Below are 17,789 nucleotides of genomic sequence, written 5' to 3' on the forward strand. Positions count from 1 at the left end.
TTGCGATGGAGTCTCTTTATGTTCTGGCTGACTGCCTGGAATTCACTATGCAGCCCAGGCTGGTCTTTAACTCAGAGCTAGCTCTACTGCTTCTGACTCCCAAGTGCTGGGATTAATGACACACAGCATAGCACCTGGCCTTTTTAAAAAACTTTAGTTATTACTGCTATTCTTGTTCTGTGCATGTGCTTGTATGTGTAAGATGTTAAGATGTGGGCGCACATGTGGGGGTCAGGGGACCACTCTGGAGTCGGTTTACTCCTTCTGCCTCTAACTAGGCTCCCAGGATTGGCCTCTGGTCTTCAGGTTTGTCCCTCAGCCATCATGTATATCCTAATTCCTATCTTTTAGTTCACAGGGAGCCAGGGAAGGAAACCAACACAGCTACAACACTGTTCTTGGGCCATACACTATAGGTTTCCTGCCCAAACTGAGCCAGAGGAGGGGACCAAGGTCATCCTCAGGAGCGGTCAGTGCACCACCAGCAGCTCCTGGTGCTGCTTGCATGAGCCTGAAAAGCTGAGACCACGTTTTATGTTTTTCTTTTCTTCCTTTTCTTTTGTGGATAAAAAGTGCCGTTTTGATGTGTTTCTTGTTAGATGAAGGTCCTGCATGCTGGCCTCAGACTTGTGATGCACTTGCTTCAGGCACCAAGCACTGGGGTTACAGGCGGGCACCACAGCACTGGCTGCTCTCCATCAAGTTTCTTATTTTGACTTTACTTATTAACCACTACGTTGTAAGTATTTCCACATCAAAAACGATGTATAATCATCGCTTAAAATGACAGACTACACTTTAGCACACAGCAATCTTGGACATTGATGGTTTAACTCTTTTCATCCTCATTTCCTACTGCATCTGCCAATGGATCAGTGTGGTGCCTCAGATGATAGAGTCAGGACCAAAGGTTTCCTAAGTGCACATAAAACTGCTCTTTTGGGTATGGTCCCGGAAGCGTGGTCAAGGGAAACCTGAGTGGCTCCTACGTTCCTGGTAGATATGTAAGAGCGGCGTAGGGAGGGGGCGATTAGTGAGATTTGCTGGCCCACAACAAGCAGTGAGTGACTCTGAGTCACTCAGCCTCAACCTGAGCAGCTCACAGGGGAGGAGGACGACTTAGTGTCTGCTGTTCCACCTAACCTGGGGCTTCACACGCGACTTCACTCCTTGAGGAGTGAAGGGATGGCTGACAGTTATGAGGAACGATGACTTGTCAGTACTGGGGTCTGGGAAACTGAGACAGTGTTTTGTAGACTTAGTTTTCTGTGAGGGCGATGGTATTTCAGGGTTCATAAACAGTCCAGATTTAGAAACAATAATTTTTTTCCTTTGAGACAGGGATTCTCTATACAGCCCTGGCTGGCCTGGAACTCAGAGATTGGCCTGTACAGCATCACACCTGACCTGATTTTTGAAATATACCTTTTGCTCGATTTCTAGCCAGGATAACACCAGTCACATATGCCACAGAGATAAAAACTGGCAAAAGAGGCTGCCACATCAGGAGCTCTCTTGCTCCTTACCTTGGCTGCATAACTCCACATCTCGATTCGGTCATTCAGGCGCTTTTTGCACTCGGGCTGCAACCTCACGCGCTTGTCTTCCAAGGCCTCCATCAGGCAGGACATCTCTGTGGAAGCAAATGGCAGAGGCTTGCAACTGCACGGAAGTGATGGCTGCCAAACCTGCCAGAAGATTCTCAAGCGCCTGAGGACTCAGCTCTCTGGGACCAACTGGATCAAATTCCTTCCAAGAACCTTAATCAAGATCCCACTGGCCAGGAGTGTGGTTCCAGCGTCAGCTGCTCAAGATCTCTTATCACCTCCTATTTTTGTTGGGTGTCCCTGGCTCAGAAACAAGTTGTCTGTCACCTGGGGTCCAGACACCCAGCAGCTGCCATGGTGCCTTCGAGGGCCCCTGGGATGCTCAGTGTGGGGAGGGAAAGAGGATACTGATGGTGACTGAACTGTTTAAGAAGACAAGTCTCTATGCAGCTCTGGCTTTCCAGGAACTCTCTCTACAGACCAGGCTGGCCTTGAACTCAAAGAGATCTGCCTCTCTCTGCCTCTAAGTGCTGGGATTAAAGGTGTGCACCACTATGCCTAGCTGTACCTGAATTATTGATTCTCTAATAAATAGCACAAATGTATTTTTTCATGAAATCTCTGGCTCTGGTCAGTTCATACCTGTACAACTGTTCTCAAACTCATGGCCATCAAGGCCTAGCTTTACCATCAAGCTGACACGTAGAGATGCTGTATGTGGCTGGGATAAGAGACACAGAACAGAATAGCTGCACCTGGTAACTCACAGGTAGTTTTTGTCCCACCCAAGACAGTTCAGACAGGGACAGACTGAACAAACATTACTCACGACGCCCGCGGCCGGGGGTGATGGCTGCACAGTGGTGTTTAATGTCCAAGGCACATGCTGTGTGAAGAACTGGGTCCACAAAGATGTCTGCTTTGCTTTCCTTCAACATGTTTAATACTTCCTGAAAAGGGAAGTTCATTGTGGAGAGAGCTTTGTAGAAGAAATGTATCCAATCTGTGTTTGTAACACTCTACAGAACATGCAAACAAACAAACCAAAGAGTGAAGGTGACCAAGAAACTAGTCTGGGAAGGTGGGCGGTAATATGGCTAAATCTGCACAGAATATAGACTTCTGGCACCTAATTTAATCTGTTAACTACCTCTGAGGAATCTAGGACAGTGCGTACATGACGGATGATCAGGTAGGGTCCCTGGCACTCTGGCATGCCACATTATTTTAAAGTATGTATACGTTAGAATTTTATTGATATAATAGTTGTTCTTTTACTGTAGGAAAACTGAACAATAAGGACTGAGAATCTTAACACACAGCTGTAAGGCTGACTTCTGAGCTCTATTTTCAATCAAGAGGCTAGGGACATGGCACTTGCTGCTCTTCCGAGGACCTGAATTTGGTTCCTAGCACCTACAATATTCAGTACCTCTGGCTTCCTTGGGCACCAGGGACTTATGTGCACAAATGCACATGCAGATCACACACACACACACACACGCACACGCACACGCACACACACTCAATCAAATAAGAGTCTATTTTACAAAGGCCGTGCTGAATGCGTTTGAATCCACATTTTGAAGAAAGGTAGGAGCTGGTTGAAAACCAAATTCAAGCTGGCTGTGGTGGCGTAAGCACTTGGGAGGCTGAGGCTGGTGGATCTCTGTGAGTTTGAGGCCAGCCTGCTCTAAAGAGTGTGTTCCAAGACAGCCAGGGATACACAGAGAGACCCTTGTCTCAAAAAAGCCAAAAAGGTATTCAAAATACAAAATATAAGCCTTCCTACTCAGCATTCTATGCTGTTACCTCTTTCCAAACCACAATATGCTTCTTGACCATTATTCTGTCTCTCCTTCAATAAATAATGCAATAGGATCAAGAGGAAAATAGAGAAAAGGAGACAGGAGATAGGCACGGTGAGGGTGTGGCTACCTTTTTACACAGCTCTGTCTTGATCTTGAGCAGGTTGACCTTTAGGCACTCTTCCACTTGGCCTGTCTGTTCCTGGGCTGCTGCTTCTTCAGCACATAAATTAGCAATCTATTCAGGAAAGAGAAAACAGGGCTATCCTGCTGAGAAATAACTGGCTTCCAGAGAAGACCAACTCTGCCCAACCAGCCCTGAATTCATGGTGCCTGCTGCTGACTCTGAATGGGCCTGCTCCTTAGGGACAGCTGAAACAATGCCACTGTCTTTGGAAACCCGGGCTTCTAAACCTAACATTTCTGATTCTCCCATGTGCCCAAGGCTCAGCATAACAGCTTCCTAGTGGACTGTGCCCTCTCCACACCGTCTTGATGCCAGACGCCTAAGCTCTCTTCTGGTTTCAAAGTTCACTGGCGATTCTGAAAAGGAATCACATTGTTCTAGGACTTGTCACAAAGAAGGCTACTCTGTGATTCCACAGAAGGAAGGTTAACTTGATATGAGTTGCACATGGCATGAACTCATAGACTTCCCAAACCTGATCTTCAGAGAAGAGAGTAAACAACTTTCTTTAGATAGCTTTAAGAGCAATCTAAACAAGGCTCCTCAGATGGCCTTTTCTAGCTTGGTAGACCAATTATTTCCAAGGACAGCTACTTAGAGACATTAGGAGAGCACTCTCATTTTTCTGCCAAGTCTTAAGGGGTTCTGGATGGCTATCTAGAATAATTAGGGAAGGTTGGGGATTTAGCTCAGTGGTAGAGCGCTTGCCTAGTAAGCGCAAGGCCCTAGGTTCGGTCCCCAGCTCCAGGAAAAAAAAAAAAAAAAAAAAAAAAAAAGACAGAGCTATAGAATAATTAGGGAGGACCACAATGCATGTAATTATAAAAGCATATGTTTATTCAATAGTAGAGCAGGGAGGCAGTACTATAATGTAACAAACCAAGTCTGGTTCAGTGTTATGCAGAACCTGGAAATCTTCCCTACAAGACAGGCCTTTAAGTAACCCCATGTTGGGAAGAAAGTGCGGTATAGAGCTTTCTTCTGTCACCTCTTTGGGGAAACCCTCCTTTGCACCCAAAGCCTACCTCGTCTGAGCAGTGCAGCTGGAGCTGAGGGTCCAGGCGGTAATCTAGCGCAGACTCCTGGATGATGATACGGATCTGATCCTCACAGTCTGAAGACAGGCGCTAGAGATGACAAAGGGAGACCAAGTCAGCGCATCTGAGAGCCCCAGAGGTTTATCTGACCTTCACAGCCCAGCTTGGGGAAGACACAAACAGAACAACAGGAGAATGCTAGTGATGTCCATGGAGAAAATGCTCATCAATACAGCTCTATAGAACCTGGTCGGCGTACCTGGTCAGCGTATCTCAGCTTGAGGCATGAGATAACTTGGCCTTCTAGCTCTGAATCATCCTTGGCCTTGGTCAGGATGCCATGACAGAATTTAGGAATGTCAGCTTTACAGGCCTTCCTTAGCACGGGGTTTAAACGGTAATCTAGAGGAAAAGTAAGTCAGTGTATGATGAAATGATTCACTTACAAATTTTCACAAATTTTTGGAAATTCATCTTTCAAAAGGGGCATATTAGTTGGAGTGCAATTTGCTGGGGTGCATATTGGCAAATAAGACAGTGGTGGTGTAAGCCTTTAATCCCAGCACTCAGTAGGCAGAGGATCTCTGCCATGTCTGAGCTAGTCTGGTCTAGTGTGAGTTCCAAGACAGCCAGAGTTACAGAGAAACCTTGTCACAAAAACAAAAACAAAAACAAAAACAAAAACAAAAACAAAAACAACAGAGGAATGTGGGTAAGGGGTATGGAGACATATTGTGTTGAACGTTACGAATATAATGCCAATTGGGTGAGTTAGTTAGCAGTGAGATATCATGTGACGACTGCTGTTGCTTAGGAAGGAAGGAAGGAAGGAAGGAAGGAAGGAAGGAAGGAAGGAAGGAAGGAAGGAAGGACGGACGGACAGATGGATGGACGGACGGACTTTCTGCAGTTCTAGGAATATATCCCTTCAGAGTGGGGAAGGCATGGCAGCAGGCCTGCAAGTCGCAGTTTTTTTTTGAGACATGAACTTCACAATCCTCCTGCTTCAGCTTTGCACGTGCTGGGATTAAATGTGTGTGCTACCACACCTATTCTCACCGACACTGCTAATCAGCAACATGACTGAGCTTAAGGGCACTCCACTAGTTCTCAGGAACCTTCACCTTTGCAGCAGCTCTGCAGGGGTTTGTGGTCCAATATTTAAAAACAAACATAATCATTTGGACAGCAGAAACCTTGTCCATAATAGATCATTTTGAAAGCATCATGAAAGAAATATCTAATTTTTTTTGTCCACTAAACTACAAGGTTTCCCAAGTAAGAGCTGAAATTTTCCCTCTGAAAATGACTGACTGTGCTCATGAAGTTTAAAATTCTAGCGTACGTAAATCTCTAGAATTTCCTTTCCTAGGGATTCTGATGCTGATTTCGTTTCTGTTTTTTAGGTCAGCTGTCCAGATCTTCAGTCCCTTTCTGGAAAGCCCACAACGGGAGAGAGCACACGGCTCAGATAACATGTCCGGCAGTTCTACTTGGGGTGCACTCAGCAGAAGCAGGAAGGCTGAGGCAGGGTGGTACCTGTGTTCTGGGTGATCTGACGCTTGGTGATCATCTGTTTGCACTTGGGGTCCATCAATTCACTGTTCTTGTTTTGTTTCAAACACTGTAACATAGTTTTAGAATCTGCTTCTGGACAGAACCGCTGCAAAGAAAACAGAATTATATAAAAACGGCTATCTCAAGCTAGCAACTAGTCTACCTGTTCTTGCTTTTACAGTTACCAGAGTTCATAAAAGCACAAATCAAAGGCCATCGCTTAGATAAGCAGGGAGAGCTAAGCATCATCAGTAAGTGCCCAGCCTAGGGCCCCTCTTTATTTTTACCTCCTGCATTTTTCACATTTGTCTCTGCCAACACTGGACATCAACCGTGTAGACTGTAAATTCTGCATGGGTTTGATTAACATGGCTATGTTACAGTGTGACCCATGTCACAGGTGCACTTACTGGGTGAGTATAACAGCCATCCTGCCCTCAAGCCATCCCTCCCAACCACAGTGGTAGTACTTAGCGATACTAAACCAATGTGAACAGGGACTTGGGATAAGGACACATGTGGTTTACTTAAGTGCTGGGATGTAATCCACCCACTGGGAGCTTAGCCCTGTGCGCTCACTGCTATCCTTCAGTCAGAGCTCAGTGTGGGGCTGGTAATGAACTCCACCTTTATCTGTCAATCTACATGTCTGGTCACACAATTCAAATGTGGTTAGGACCCTTCCTCACCACGACGTCGCCCTTGTCTGTTCCAGTGGTCATCTTAGGACCCTTCCTCACCACGACGTCGCCCTTGTCTGTTCCAGTGGTCATCTTCTTCTCCCTCCCTTTCTCTTTCTTCGGCATGTACATTCGCACACACACACATAAACACCAAATCCCCACTGACAGTTATTGACAGAATCAGGTATTTTAAGGAAATGAGGAATTTTATTAAAGTTTCTTTGCACTTCCTTAAGTTTAATTTCTTTATATATATAGGCACATTAAGAAAATTCACTAGGGAGCTGGAGAGATGGCTCAGTGGTTAAGAGCACCCGACTGCTCTTCCAGAGGTCCTGAGTTTATTCCCAGAAACCACATGGTGGCTCACAACCATCTGTAATGGGATCCGATGCCCTCTTCTGGTGTGTCTGAAGACAATTACAGTATACTTATATATAATATATAAATAAATCTTTAAAAAAAAAAATCACTGGAAGCCATGCGGTGGTGGCACACGCCTTTAATCCCAGTGCTCAAGAGGCAGAGGCTGGCAAATCTCTGTGCGTTTGAAGCCAACTGGTTTACAGAAAAAGTTCCAGGACATCCAGGGCCACACAGAGAAGCCCTGTCTTAAAAAACCCAAACCAATAAACATTCACTGGAGAATTATTTGAAGAAATCGATTATATAGATTACCTACACATTTTGCAGGTTGGAGATGGCTCATGGGTAAGGGCATTTGCTGTTCTTACAGAAGCTCTGGGTTCCGCTCACAGCCCCCACGTGGCAGCTTACAACCACCTGTAACTTTACTTCTAGGAAACCCAATGCCCTCTCTGGTCTCAGTGGGACCTAGGCACATATATGGTATCCATTCATACATGCGCATAAAATAAAATGTAAAATTCTTGAACAGAAAGCAACATCTTGAGAATGAGGGTTATGATCTGAAGAAAACACTGGATTGTGGCTTTCTCAGCCCACCTATCTTGGCAACCTATTTAACTGTATTTTGTTCAGAGCAAAGCTAGTTAGCTCAGCTCTGTGATTTTTCCAACAGGAGCAGCATCCACGTTGCTTAGAGGTTAATGTACACTCTGGCTGTTCCACCCTCAGAGATGCTGGGGCTCGGGAATGCAGTTGGCAGCTGAAGACAATGCTATTGGACTGCAGACCACAGCCGAGGGCAGCACCATGTTGGCTGTAACAGGACACAAGGAAACAGGTCATGCTCTTATTGTCTTAGGTCGTCCCTGGTTCTTTACCTTAATCATCTGCTTACAGACTCTCATGAGTGTATAGTCTAGTTCTGGGTCCATCATCTCTGTCTCCTGCAGCTTAAATACTCTCTGGTGACAACGGGTACTCAGTTGCTTCTTGTTTTCTTTTAGACATTCAATAATCTGTAACAGAAGAGTTGTGGCTGAGTTAGGAAATATATCAGAAAGTCACAGTTCATCTAGTAACTAACAGTTATGTGTAATGTAAGAGTTATGGTTGAGGGGCAGGAGAAATGGCTAAGTGTTTAAGAGGACTGGCTCTCCCAGACCTCCTAAGTTCAAATCCAGCAACCACATGGTGGCTCACAACCATCTCTAATGGGATCGGATACCTTCTGTGGTGTGCCTGAAGACAAATACAGTGAACTCAAATACATAAAATGAGTAAATTATTCTTAAACAAAAAAGTTATGATTGAGTTAGGAAGCGTATCAGGGATTGAAAATCATCTATTCTGACCAAAATGCTCAGTTCAGTGCATGACATTACATAGTTTTTGTAACCCAGGACCTTTTGTTTCTAATTCCAGGCAATAGGAGTAAGGACTTTCTCATTAAGGACTCATATACTCATGGATTTATATAGCCTTAGGGCCAACAGTGAACCAAATGACAAAAATTCAGGGTGATTAGCAGGCTGTACTGAAATCTAAAAGGGAACCCATTTAGGCTTTCTGATTTCTTCTTTCCTGAGCCACTTCTTGAAAGGATTCCTTGTGGAGCACACATTTGACTACTCTGACTAGAGAGCAGGTAGAAAGTCCAGAAATTTGATTAAACTCAACATATATTTTATAAGAATAGTATTAGATGCTAAGTATGAATTATACCCAATCCTCCATGGCAAATACCATCTTCGAGACAAACTATGAAGAGCTGTGTCAGCAAAGGTGGGGGGGGGGCACTATAAAGAGTGTTCCAGGATGGATTTTAAGGTTAGTTTCCTTGCTATACACATGCTTAGATATAAAGATGCGTAACCAAAGAAGTAGATAGGAAGCAGTACCAAGCCATGGCTGCAGCACGGAGTCATGAACTTCTCTGAAGTACTCTAGGCACAACCAGAAACCAGCACTAGTTAAAGCATACAGATTAAGAAATGATATGTAAGCCAAGAACTCAAACCTGAGAAGAAAAGGTAATAGAACACTCAAAGAAAAGTACAAAAATACACGTAATGTCCTAGAAGCAATATAGAAGAAAATGGTGAACAAGAATCTAGGATAAAAAGAAGCAAGGAGAGATTTAAGAACTGAAAAAGCCCAATGGTGCTATTTAAAGAATGAGAGAATTGTCTGGTGGCAGTGGCACAGGTCTTTAATCCCAGCCCCTGGGAGGCAGAGACAAAGGAATGGATCTCTGTAAGTCCATGGCCAACCTGGTCTAAACATTGAGTACCATGACAGCCTGGGTTACACAGAGAAACTCTGTCTCAAAAAACAAAAGCCAGATAGAGAGGGGGAGGGAAGGAGGGAGGGAGGTGAGGAGGGAGAGAGGGAGGGGGAGAAAATGGAAGAATAATTATTAACCTGGGTAATCCTGAGCAACTGCCTGGGTAAGCTGAGCCATTACCTCAAATGCAACACGAAGTAACCAAGACCGGAAACCATTCAGACAAAAATAAAAAGTCACTAGGGACAGACCTGGGTGCCCCCACCTGTCCACAAGAATTCCAGCAAAAAGGAAAAGCAGAGCTGTATCTGTAAGAATGGCACCCAGAAGAAGAATCTGTTCTGACAAGTGCCCACCATGTTAAAGAACAAGATCCTGTCTGGTTTCGTGTCCACCGAAGTTACAGATCATCGAATGGAAACTCAAACGTAACGAAAAGACTAAGTACGAGGAAGAAAGAGAAACAGAGAACTCAGACTGTGCGCTGCAACCACACACAAAAGGCAGCGAGAGAAGCATCTCAGGGTCAGAGGCCCTAGCTTGGCCTGATACTGAGTAAGCGGACACTTGTAAAAACATCACGAAAACATGAATTTCAATCCTGGTGATTCTGGGACTTGCTTCTATGTTATTTGAAAAGGCTCATGGGGGATTTTTCTTGATGTCTTGTAAGGATTTCCCTGCAGTGCTGGGCAAGGTGGTTTAAGCCAGGTGGACTAGCAGCTGAAGACCACCCACCCTAAGCAACCTAGGGAGTTTGAGGCTAGCTGGGGTAGCACGATACCTTGTCCTAAAAATCAAACACACAAAACTTCTGTTTGTGAGACGCTATCAGAAAAGAACATACACATCATGGGAAGGCAGTGAGAGAGCTGAACAAAAAAGGCAATATGATCAGGGTATATCACGTGCACATATAAAAGTGTCTGTCAGTAAACACTTTATTTTGAACAACTAATATGCTCTAATTACAAAAGGGAAGAAAGGAGCAGGGAGAAGGCTAACCAGCATTCATAGGGGTAAAAAAGGACTGTGCTTCAGAACCCTGGGTGGATATGGATGTGGAGTTACTGAGGAGACTGTATAGAAGAAACCTGAGGGAACAGCACGAGCTCCCTAGGCAGACAAGGCAGAGTGCAAGCAGAGGAGTAGCCGGGGAGAAACTGGGCAAAGCACCCTGGGACAGCCCAAGGGGACAATGGCAGTGAAACTGTGAGGAACAGGCTGCTGCAAGGGTGCCCTGTCTTGAGATCTGTAATTAAAGATGTTACCTGAGCATTTCCATATTGCACTGTAGAACAGTAGTTCTTGATGTCACTCTTGCAGGCTTCATACAGATCTGGTTCCAAACGGATGTCCTCTGTCTGCAGGAGGAGCCCGTGTGGGAGAGAGAAATGAGAGGATTTTAAGCTGGAGATGTCAAATGTTTATAGACTTATTTGTTGAGTAATGGCCTCTGAAGGTGACAGCAGCATGAAGATGACACTGAATGTCATATGGTAAAACTTCATTTGCGACTGTCTCATGCTTCACAACAGCAGCTGAAGTTGTCCCCTCCCCCTCCTCTCCCCCTCAGCTGTTTCATTTGGCCACCTATGCAGCAGCCACAGCTCCCAAGCTGACACGTACATTTAAGGGAGAAGGTTTTATTTCGAGGCAAAGGGAGATTTCCCTTTTCCTCCTTTCTTGCTAGAGATGAAAAGTGAGGTAGATAGTCCCGTTGCTTCTAGAAGCCACCCTTCAGCCACCCTTCAGCCACAGGACCAGCCTCAGGATGAACGTGAGGCCAAAGACAGCTGAGTGCACAGGGAAGACCTGCCGTCTTTGAGGACAGTACTGATTCAGTGCCTGCAGTGACCAAACTTTTGAGTCTGTCCTAGTTTGGCTTCCAGTGTTTTGTGGTAAAAAGTGTTCCATCACTTAAAGCCAAACTCAAAACAGTAAAGAAACTAATGTCATAGGAAAGACTCCCAACTGCTACTCCATGACTTCTGCTTCACAACGGCAGCAGAATCCACCCCCTGCTCCTGTCCTCCGCAGCTGACTGAGCACTAGCGCTGTGGTTTCCAGAGCCATTACCATCTCCAGCTCCTCCACACGGAGCTGCTTGCGGCACTTGAGGGACACCCGGTGCTCCTTGGCCTCCTGCAGAGTGTCGTTGCGCACGGTGGTGCTCAGGCAGATCACCACATCCACCCTGCCGTGGAGGGAGAAGGCAGACGTTAGACTGCCTGCAGTGGGGCGAATGGCCGTGCACTAGGCTCAGACAGGAGCAGGCCATGCTCTTTACCCAGAGTTCATTCACAAACATATAGCTGTGTTTTTAAATGTCGTTCTTATAAGTCTTGATGTTGTTGTTTTAAATAATTCATCTGTCCCCCTTATTTAACAATGGCTCACAAAGACCAGACCCTGCATATGGCAAATAACCCAATCACGTCCTTTAATTGAAAAGGTGAAGTTCTAAATTTGAAAGGGGAAAAAAGTTATGCTGAGATTGTTATGGATATAGCTATAGATGATATATCTACATTCATGTAACTTTTTTTGAGACAGGGTTACTCTGTATAGCCTTGGCTACCCTGGAATACACTATGTAGACCAGGCTGGCCTTGAGCCCAAAGATCCCCCTACCTCTTCTGCCTGAGTGCTGGGATTAAAGGTGAGTGCCACTACCTCCCAGCTCTGAATTTACATAACTACAAAGAGTATATTGTTTCAATTTTTTCTTAAAAACAGTAACAATCAGGGTTTCACAATGTATTCCAGAATGGCCTGGACCTCACAGTCTTCTTATTCCATCTCCTGAGTTCTGAGATTAGAGATGTGTGCCACCCCAACCACCCATATAATTATTATTTTCCAACTGTGGCTAATTTGTAAGTTAAACCTTGTCATAGGTATGCAAGTACAGGGAAAGGTTTATACAGTTGGTTGGTGCACGCACTGTGGCTTTAGAACATGGCCCATTACACCGTCAGAACTCGGCAGTAGCCGGAATGATGATTATAGTTCTGACTGGAGCGGAGGCCACACAGAGCATATGTGATAGGACAGTTCAATACTTGTTTATTAAGGACAAAGTGACCATAGTAAGAATGGTGCTCTCAACATTCACACACTGTGAAGCAGTCATTAAAGTTACAGGGGGAAAAAACTGTCCAAAATGGGAACCTAACCACAAGAAAGAAAATACGTCCTAGCAATACAGTTCCCCCACCCCCACCCCACAGGGTGTAAGATTCGGGCAGCTGTGCTGTCAAAGCTTATCAGTTTCCTCATTAAGACCTCGTTCCAGAGTCAAGGTCTGCTTCTTCCCTAAAACTCAATACTTGAGTGAGGCTTGTACTGCTTCTCTTCAGAGATGAAACACTGGGGTGATGCTGGGAAAAAGCGGTTTCAGCAGTTTCCTACGCCTCAGACAGGCGGTATGAACCTAGGAAGAGAAATCAAGAGCATTCCCACACTCCAGGAGCTTTTCTTTGAAGAATACCTATGGCCATGAACAAGTGTGGCTCTAGGCAGCTGTGGCCATGGTCTGGTGGACAATGCCAGTGTGGTTAGACTACCTAAGAGAGGCACGGGAGGCCTCACCCTTCACACTCATGCAGTAGCCGAGGGAAGCTTGGGAAGCAGAACAAATCAATTAAGAGATACATACTTCTTTTTTATGTTGGGGCAAAGTTTTAACACATCCTCCTTGCAGGCCATTTTGAACTTGTAAGAGAATCGAAAATCCTTCATCTGGACCTGAGAGATGAGAAAGAAAACCAGCTCTGTGGCAAGTTATGACTAAGAACAATCAGTGACATTTCAGCCAAGCAACAATCACAGTGTGAGAATGCGATTGTCTAGCATGCACAGAACTGGCACTACATAACAAATGAGGTACATGCCCTTGACACCAGCACTTGGGAGACAAAGCACAGGAAAATTAGAGGCTCCAGGTTGTCCTTGGCTATATAGCAAGTTTGAGGACAGCCTGGTCATTAGACCTTTCACAGTCTGCTGAGATCTCATGACTTTCCCTGTGACATCCCATTGGTCTTTCTGTACTTAAATCATACATCTGAGCTCACTATATCGTAAGTGTTCCTCTGGCACAAATAATTTATGCTCTGTTCCCTCAGGGTTCTATCTTAGTATGTCCTCATGCAGTCACTTCATTCCACAAGCCCTGCTCTGGTTTTGTTTTTCTTCCTTGAAGCAGCCCTGCTCGTGCAGCTATGGTGTATACTCTACCTGCTCCGGCATCTTTTACTGGAGTCTAGACTCCAGCAGGGGAGGAGAATCCATTTACAGAACGAAATGCAAGCAGATGGGCTATTGGCTCTGAGAAACCGTTAATAACCTCAGCCGACTGACAAAGCATCCTCTCTGAACAAAGTGCTTGCTATGCCCAACTTCCGTAGCTGCTTCTTATTACCAAGAGTGTAGTCCAAACATATTATTCAAATGTAAATCTGAGTTGAATGATTTAAAATGAAAAAAGGCAAATATGCTCTGTAGGGATTTAGTGCAGTGGAAAACTGTTTGTAAGGTGAGGCCCTGTGTTTAATTCCCAATACATAGTGGAAGAAAGAAATAAAGAAAAAGAGAGAGAGAGCGCGAATACAGCAGGAGCAGAAGAGGTCCAGGGCCCAGAGTATTGATGTACACCCACTACACAGCACTACAGACCCCAGTGATATCGCACCGCTTAATGTGAGCATTAGAGCCTGGGTAGGAGCTGCTGGTCCCCTTGTCTCTACCCTTCTGTAGGGAATGTGCCCTAGGATGAGGTCTCACTTCATCTCATGCTAAGCTGTTGAGAAAAGTCCTGTTTCCTGAGAAGCAATAGGAAGAGCAGAGCCGCATGGTGGCTGTAAAGCAGGAGACAGCTATCTAGGAGTCACCACAGCAGCCGAGACACAGGGCACTGACCAGCTGGAAGTGAGTGACGCCAATGGCGCACTTCTCATTCATGTCCTTCTGGTGCTTGTTCTGGATCAGACACTCCATTAGGTCCCCAGAGTCAATCTGGTTGTCTGCCACATCCTGGGGAAGACAGAACACACTTACACTTTGTTACAATTAACAATACAATCTATAGTACCATCCATAAAAATACAGGCGACCCCTGAAGTCTTCAAAATAGAGACATGTCATAAATCCTTCAAACACAAGCCGGGGAAATCAGGGAAGATGGCAATGCAGCAGAATCAAGTTCCCCAAGCGAGAACACCTGCCGGAGAGCCATCGCCATTCCCTTGTATAATACCAGCAGCAGCTCCAGGGATGATCCCTATCTGTCAGCTCTTAAAGGTCACAAGTGTACTTCCCTCCTATAATCTAGGAAAGGATGAGTAAGAAACAAGGTAGGGAGTCCCTCAGCACCAAGGTGTAGCGGACACAGTTCTAGTTACTGCCACTGCTAATATTCCTGAGAAGCACCTCAGTCACTCCCTGGAGTTTCCTTCTTGTATCTCTTCTCATAAAGTCATCTTGTCCACTGCTGCTAGCCACACACCCTCCTCTGCAGAGTGCTACCAAGTGCTGGAACTAAGTGCTACGATCAGACAGGGTCCTGGATGTTGGCCTCTCCCCAATCCTGTTTACAGTTCTAAATCTTACATACTGGCTATCGTTCAACAGTAATGTGTGCTGAAGACAGATATGAGCCCACACTCTTGGGGCCCAGAGTCCCATTGAATTTGGTTCTCTTAGCAACCCTTGTTCCTACAGACATCACTTACGTGGCAAAAGTTGTGAATTATAGGCTCACAGGCTCTCATCAGCAAAGCTTCTATTTGTATGTCCTGTAGAAGATAAGACAGATTGATTGATTACTCTGCTACGCAAAGGCCAGGGATGGAGGAGGAGACTATAGGTGTCGGTGTGCATGTCTCTGTCCTAACCATATAGCTGCAGTTAGAACTCGGAGAGCTACTTGCCTTTGCCTGAGTGCTGGAATTAAAGGGCCTGGCAGGCAGATCCTTCACCAACTTGAACAAATGAAGAGGCAGAATTAAGAATAGGAAGATGAAATACTTGGCAGTAACATTAGAGCACGCAAGTTCTCTGGAGTTTTTATGATCTATTTCTATACTTAGTGGGCTTTTTCTTTTTAAAGATTTATTTATTTCATGTATATGAGTACACTGTCACTGTCTTCAGACAACAGAAGAGGGCATCAGATCCCATTACAGATGGTTGTGAGCCATCATGTGGTTGCTGGGAATTGAACTCAGGACCTCTGGAAGAGCATCCAGTGCTCTTAACCGCTGAGCCATCTCTCCAGTCTCTTAGTGGGCTTTTTTAATCTCATGTTTTATATTTTAGTAGGTTTCAGGTTATAACAGGGATAAACGTGTTCAATCTTTCATGTACAACTGGAAATCTTAAGACTTTATTAAGCTTTATTAAGACTTTATTTATTAGAACTAGAACTAATAGTACTAAAAGAGCTTCAGACTACGGCCACTTAAATTGCTTTTAAATGTGATTGAGACCTGAAGTCCAGGAGCCATCTTTTCTCAAGTGAGAAAAACTCTAATAAATAATAAATTTGAAGAAAAAAACCAAAGAGCTAAGCGTACAGACAGTTACAGAGCTCCTGTCTCGGGACAGAAGGGTCAGGTCAGGACGCAGCACCATGTACTACTACTCCTCCTCCTCCTCCTTCTCTTCTTCATTCTCCTCTTCCTCCTCCTCCTTCCTTTTGTTTGTTTGTTTTATTCTTCTGTTTTGTTTTGGTTTTTTTTTGAGACAAAGATTGTCTCAATTCTGGCTGTCCTAGAACTAGCTCTGTAGACCAGGCTGGCCTCAAATTCACAGAGATCCACCTGCCTCTGCCTCCCCAGTGCTGGGATTAAATGTGTGTGCCACTGGCTACAGTGTACTCCTTTCTAAAGTAAGTAGGGAAAGATTGATTGGGACTTTTGACTGACAAGACCATCTATTCTCTCAAGATTACGGAAACAAAAGTGCTAAGTAATGCTGGCAGCCCCTCTCCTCTAGGGGGCTGCTCACTACTTACCTCAGACTCTAACTCCGTGAGGTTGCCCACTATGTCTCTGCATTCCACAGCTAAGTCATCCAGATGGTCCTGAAGGCACTCAAGCTCCTGAACATAAAAGGCAAGCCCTTCAGTCACGTAAGCGAACAGGGAAAGTGGGACTCAACCTCTGCTTCCCTTGTACTCAACTTCCCTTTGAAACTCTCTCACTAAACCAAACACAAAGGCTTCATTTGACCAAAACTAAGGTGTAACATGTTGCTTGGTGTAACCCAGTGGTTGAGAGCCAAGTGGTACAATAAATTATGCAAATTCAGAAGGCCAAATTTACGAGCCCAATGGGAACAATTCAAACTACAAACTTCAGTCTATAAACGTTAGCAGGCTATTTTTTAAAAATTACTTTATGTGTAAGAATGTTTTGCCTGCATGTGTGTCTATGTGCCACGTGTACACAAGGGATGAAAATGATATCCAGCAGCCAATACCCTTGGTAAGTAAATTAAGGTGTTTCTTTAAAACGTTCAACTGCAACGTGACAATTTCTTGCTATCTCTGTATGTGACCCAGTAATTAGGGTTGTTTACAGAGGCACATGTACAGCTTATTTATAGAAGCATGCCCTATACTACTTGCAAGGCCCTGGAGTGGCCAGACGCAGCTCCCGAGGACAGGCAACCACCAGGCCCCACCCTCTAAGACACAGCCCAAAATCAGGCCACAAAATTGTACCAATCCCGGGCCATCTTAGAAAGCTCTCCCCTCAAGAAACCTTATAGAAAGCCCATCTCCAGCTCAGGTCTTTTTGTGGTATTTCTTGGAGCCAGATTACCAAGATACTTTAGCACTACTGAATAAAATCTCACAGCAGGATGTAGTGACGCACACGTTAATCTCAGCACTCAGGTGAGCAGAAGTAGAAAGTGTATGAGGCCAGCCTGGTCTATGGAGCAAGTTCCAGGCCAGTCAGCACTACTTAATGAGACCATATCTCAATAAATAAGTTAAGAAATAAATGAATAAGAAAAAATTTTTTGGGGCTGGGATTTAGCTCAGTGGTAGAGCGCTACCTAGGAAGCATAAAGGCCCTGTCCGGGTTCCCCAGCTCAAAAAAAAAAGAACCAAAAAAAAAAAAAAAAAAAAAAAATTTCTTCATGGTCATTTATTGACTATAATCTTCAGTCAGGAAAGGGTAGAGCCTTGGGTACTTCCCCCACTATATGCATGTGTACGCATAACATACATGTATAGGTATAACATACATGTATAGGTGTGTGTGTGTGTGTGTGTGTGTGTGTGTGTGTGTGTTTGTGTGTGTGT

The 17,789-nt window shown here is 44.8% G+C and overlaps 1 protein-coding gene across 1 annotated transcript in view; it reads right to left on the minus strand.

Annotated features, from left to right (window-relative positions):
• Glg1 (golgi glycoprotein 1) overlaps positions 1-17,789 on the minus strand; it is a 106,112-nt gene that overhangs the window by 1,454 nt on the left and 86,869 nt on the right. The window contains exons 13-25 of the mRNA XM_032888008.1: positions 16,491-16,577; positions 15,208-15,270; positions 14,396-14,509; positions 13,134-13,222; positions 11,552-11,669; positions 10,744-10,836; positions 8,067-8,204; positions 6,119-6,242; positions 4,839-4,981; positions 4,568-4,669; positions 3,486-3,593; positions 2,377-2,566; positions 1,527-1,633 (exon numbers count right to left, since the gene is read on the minus strand). Coding sequence (XP_032743899.1) covers positions 1,527-1,633; positions 2,377-2,566; positions 3,486-3,593; positions 4,568-4,669; positions 4,839-4,981; positions 6,119-6,242; positions 8,067-8,204; positions 10,744-10,836; positions 11,552-11,669; positions 13,134-13,222; positions 14,396-14,509; positions 15,208-15,270; positions 16,491-16,577 — 1,476 coding nt within the window. The remainder of the gene's footprint in view (positions 1-1,526; positions 1,634-2,376; positions 2,567-3,485; positions 3,594-4,567; positions 4,670-4,838; positions 4,982-6,118; positions 6,243-8,066; positions 8,205-10,743; positions 10,837-11,551; positions 11,670-13,133; positions 13,223-14,395; positions 14,510-15,207; positions 15,271-16,490; positions 16,578-17,789) is intronic.

Source organism: Rattus rattus, chromosome 17 (assembly GCF_011064425.1).
Source record: "Rattus rattus isolate New Zealand chromosome 17, Rrattus_CSIRO_v1, whole genome shotgun sequence".
Taxonomy (NCBI): domain Eukaryota; kingdom Metazoa; phylum Chordata; class Mammalia; order Rodentia; family Muridae; genus Rattus; species Rattus rattus.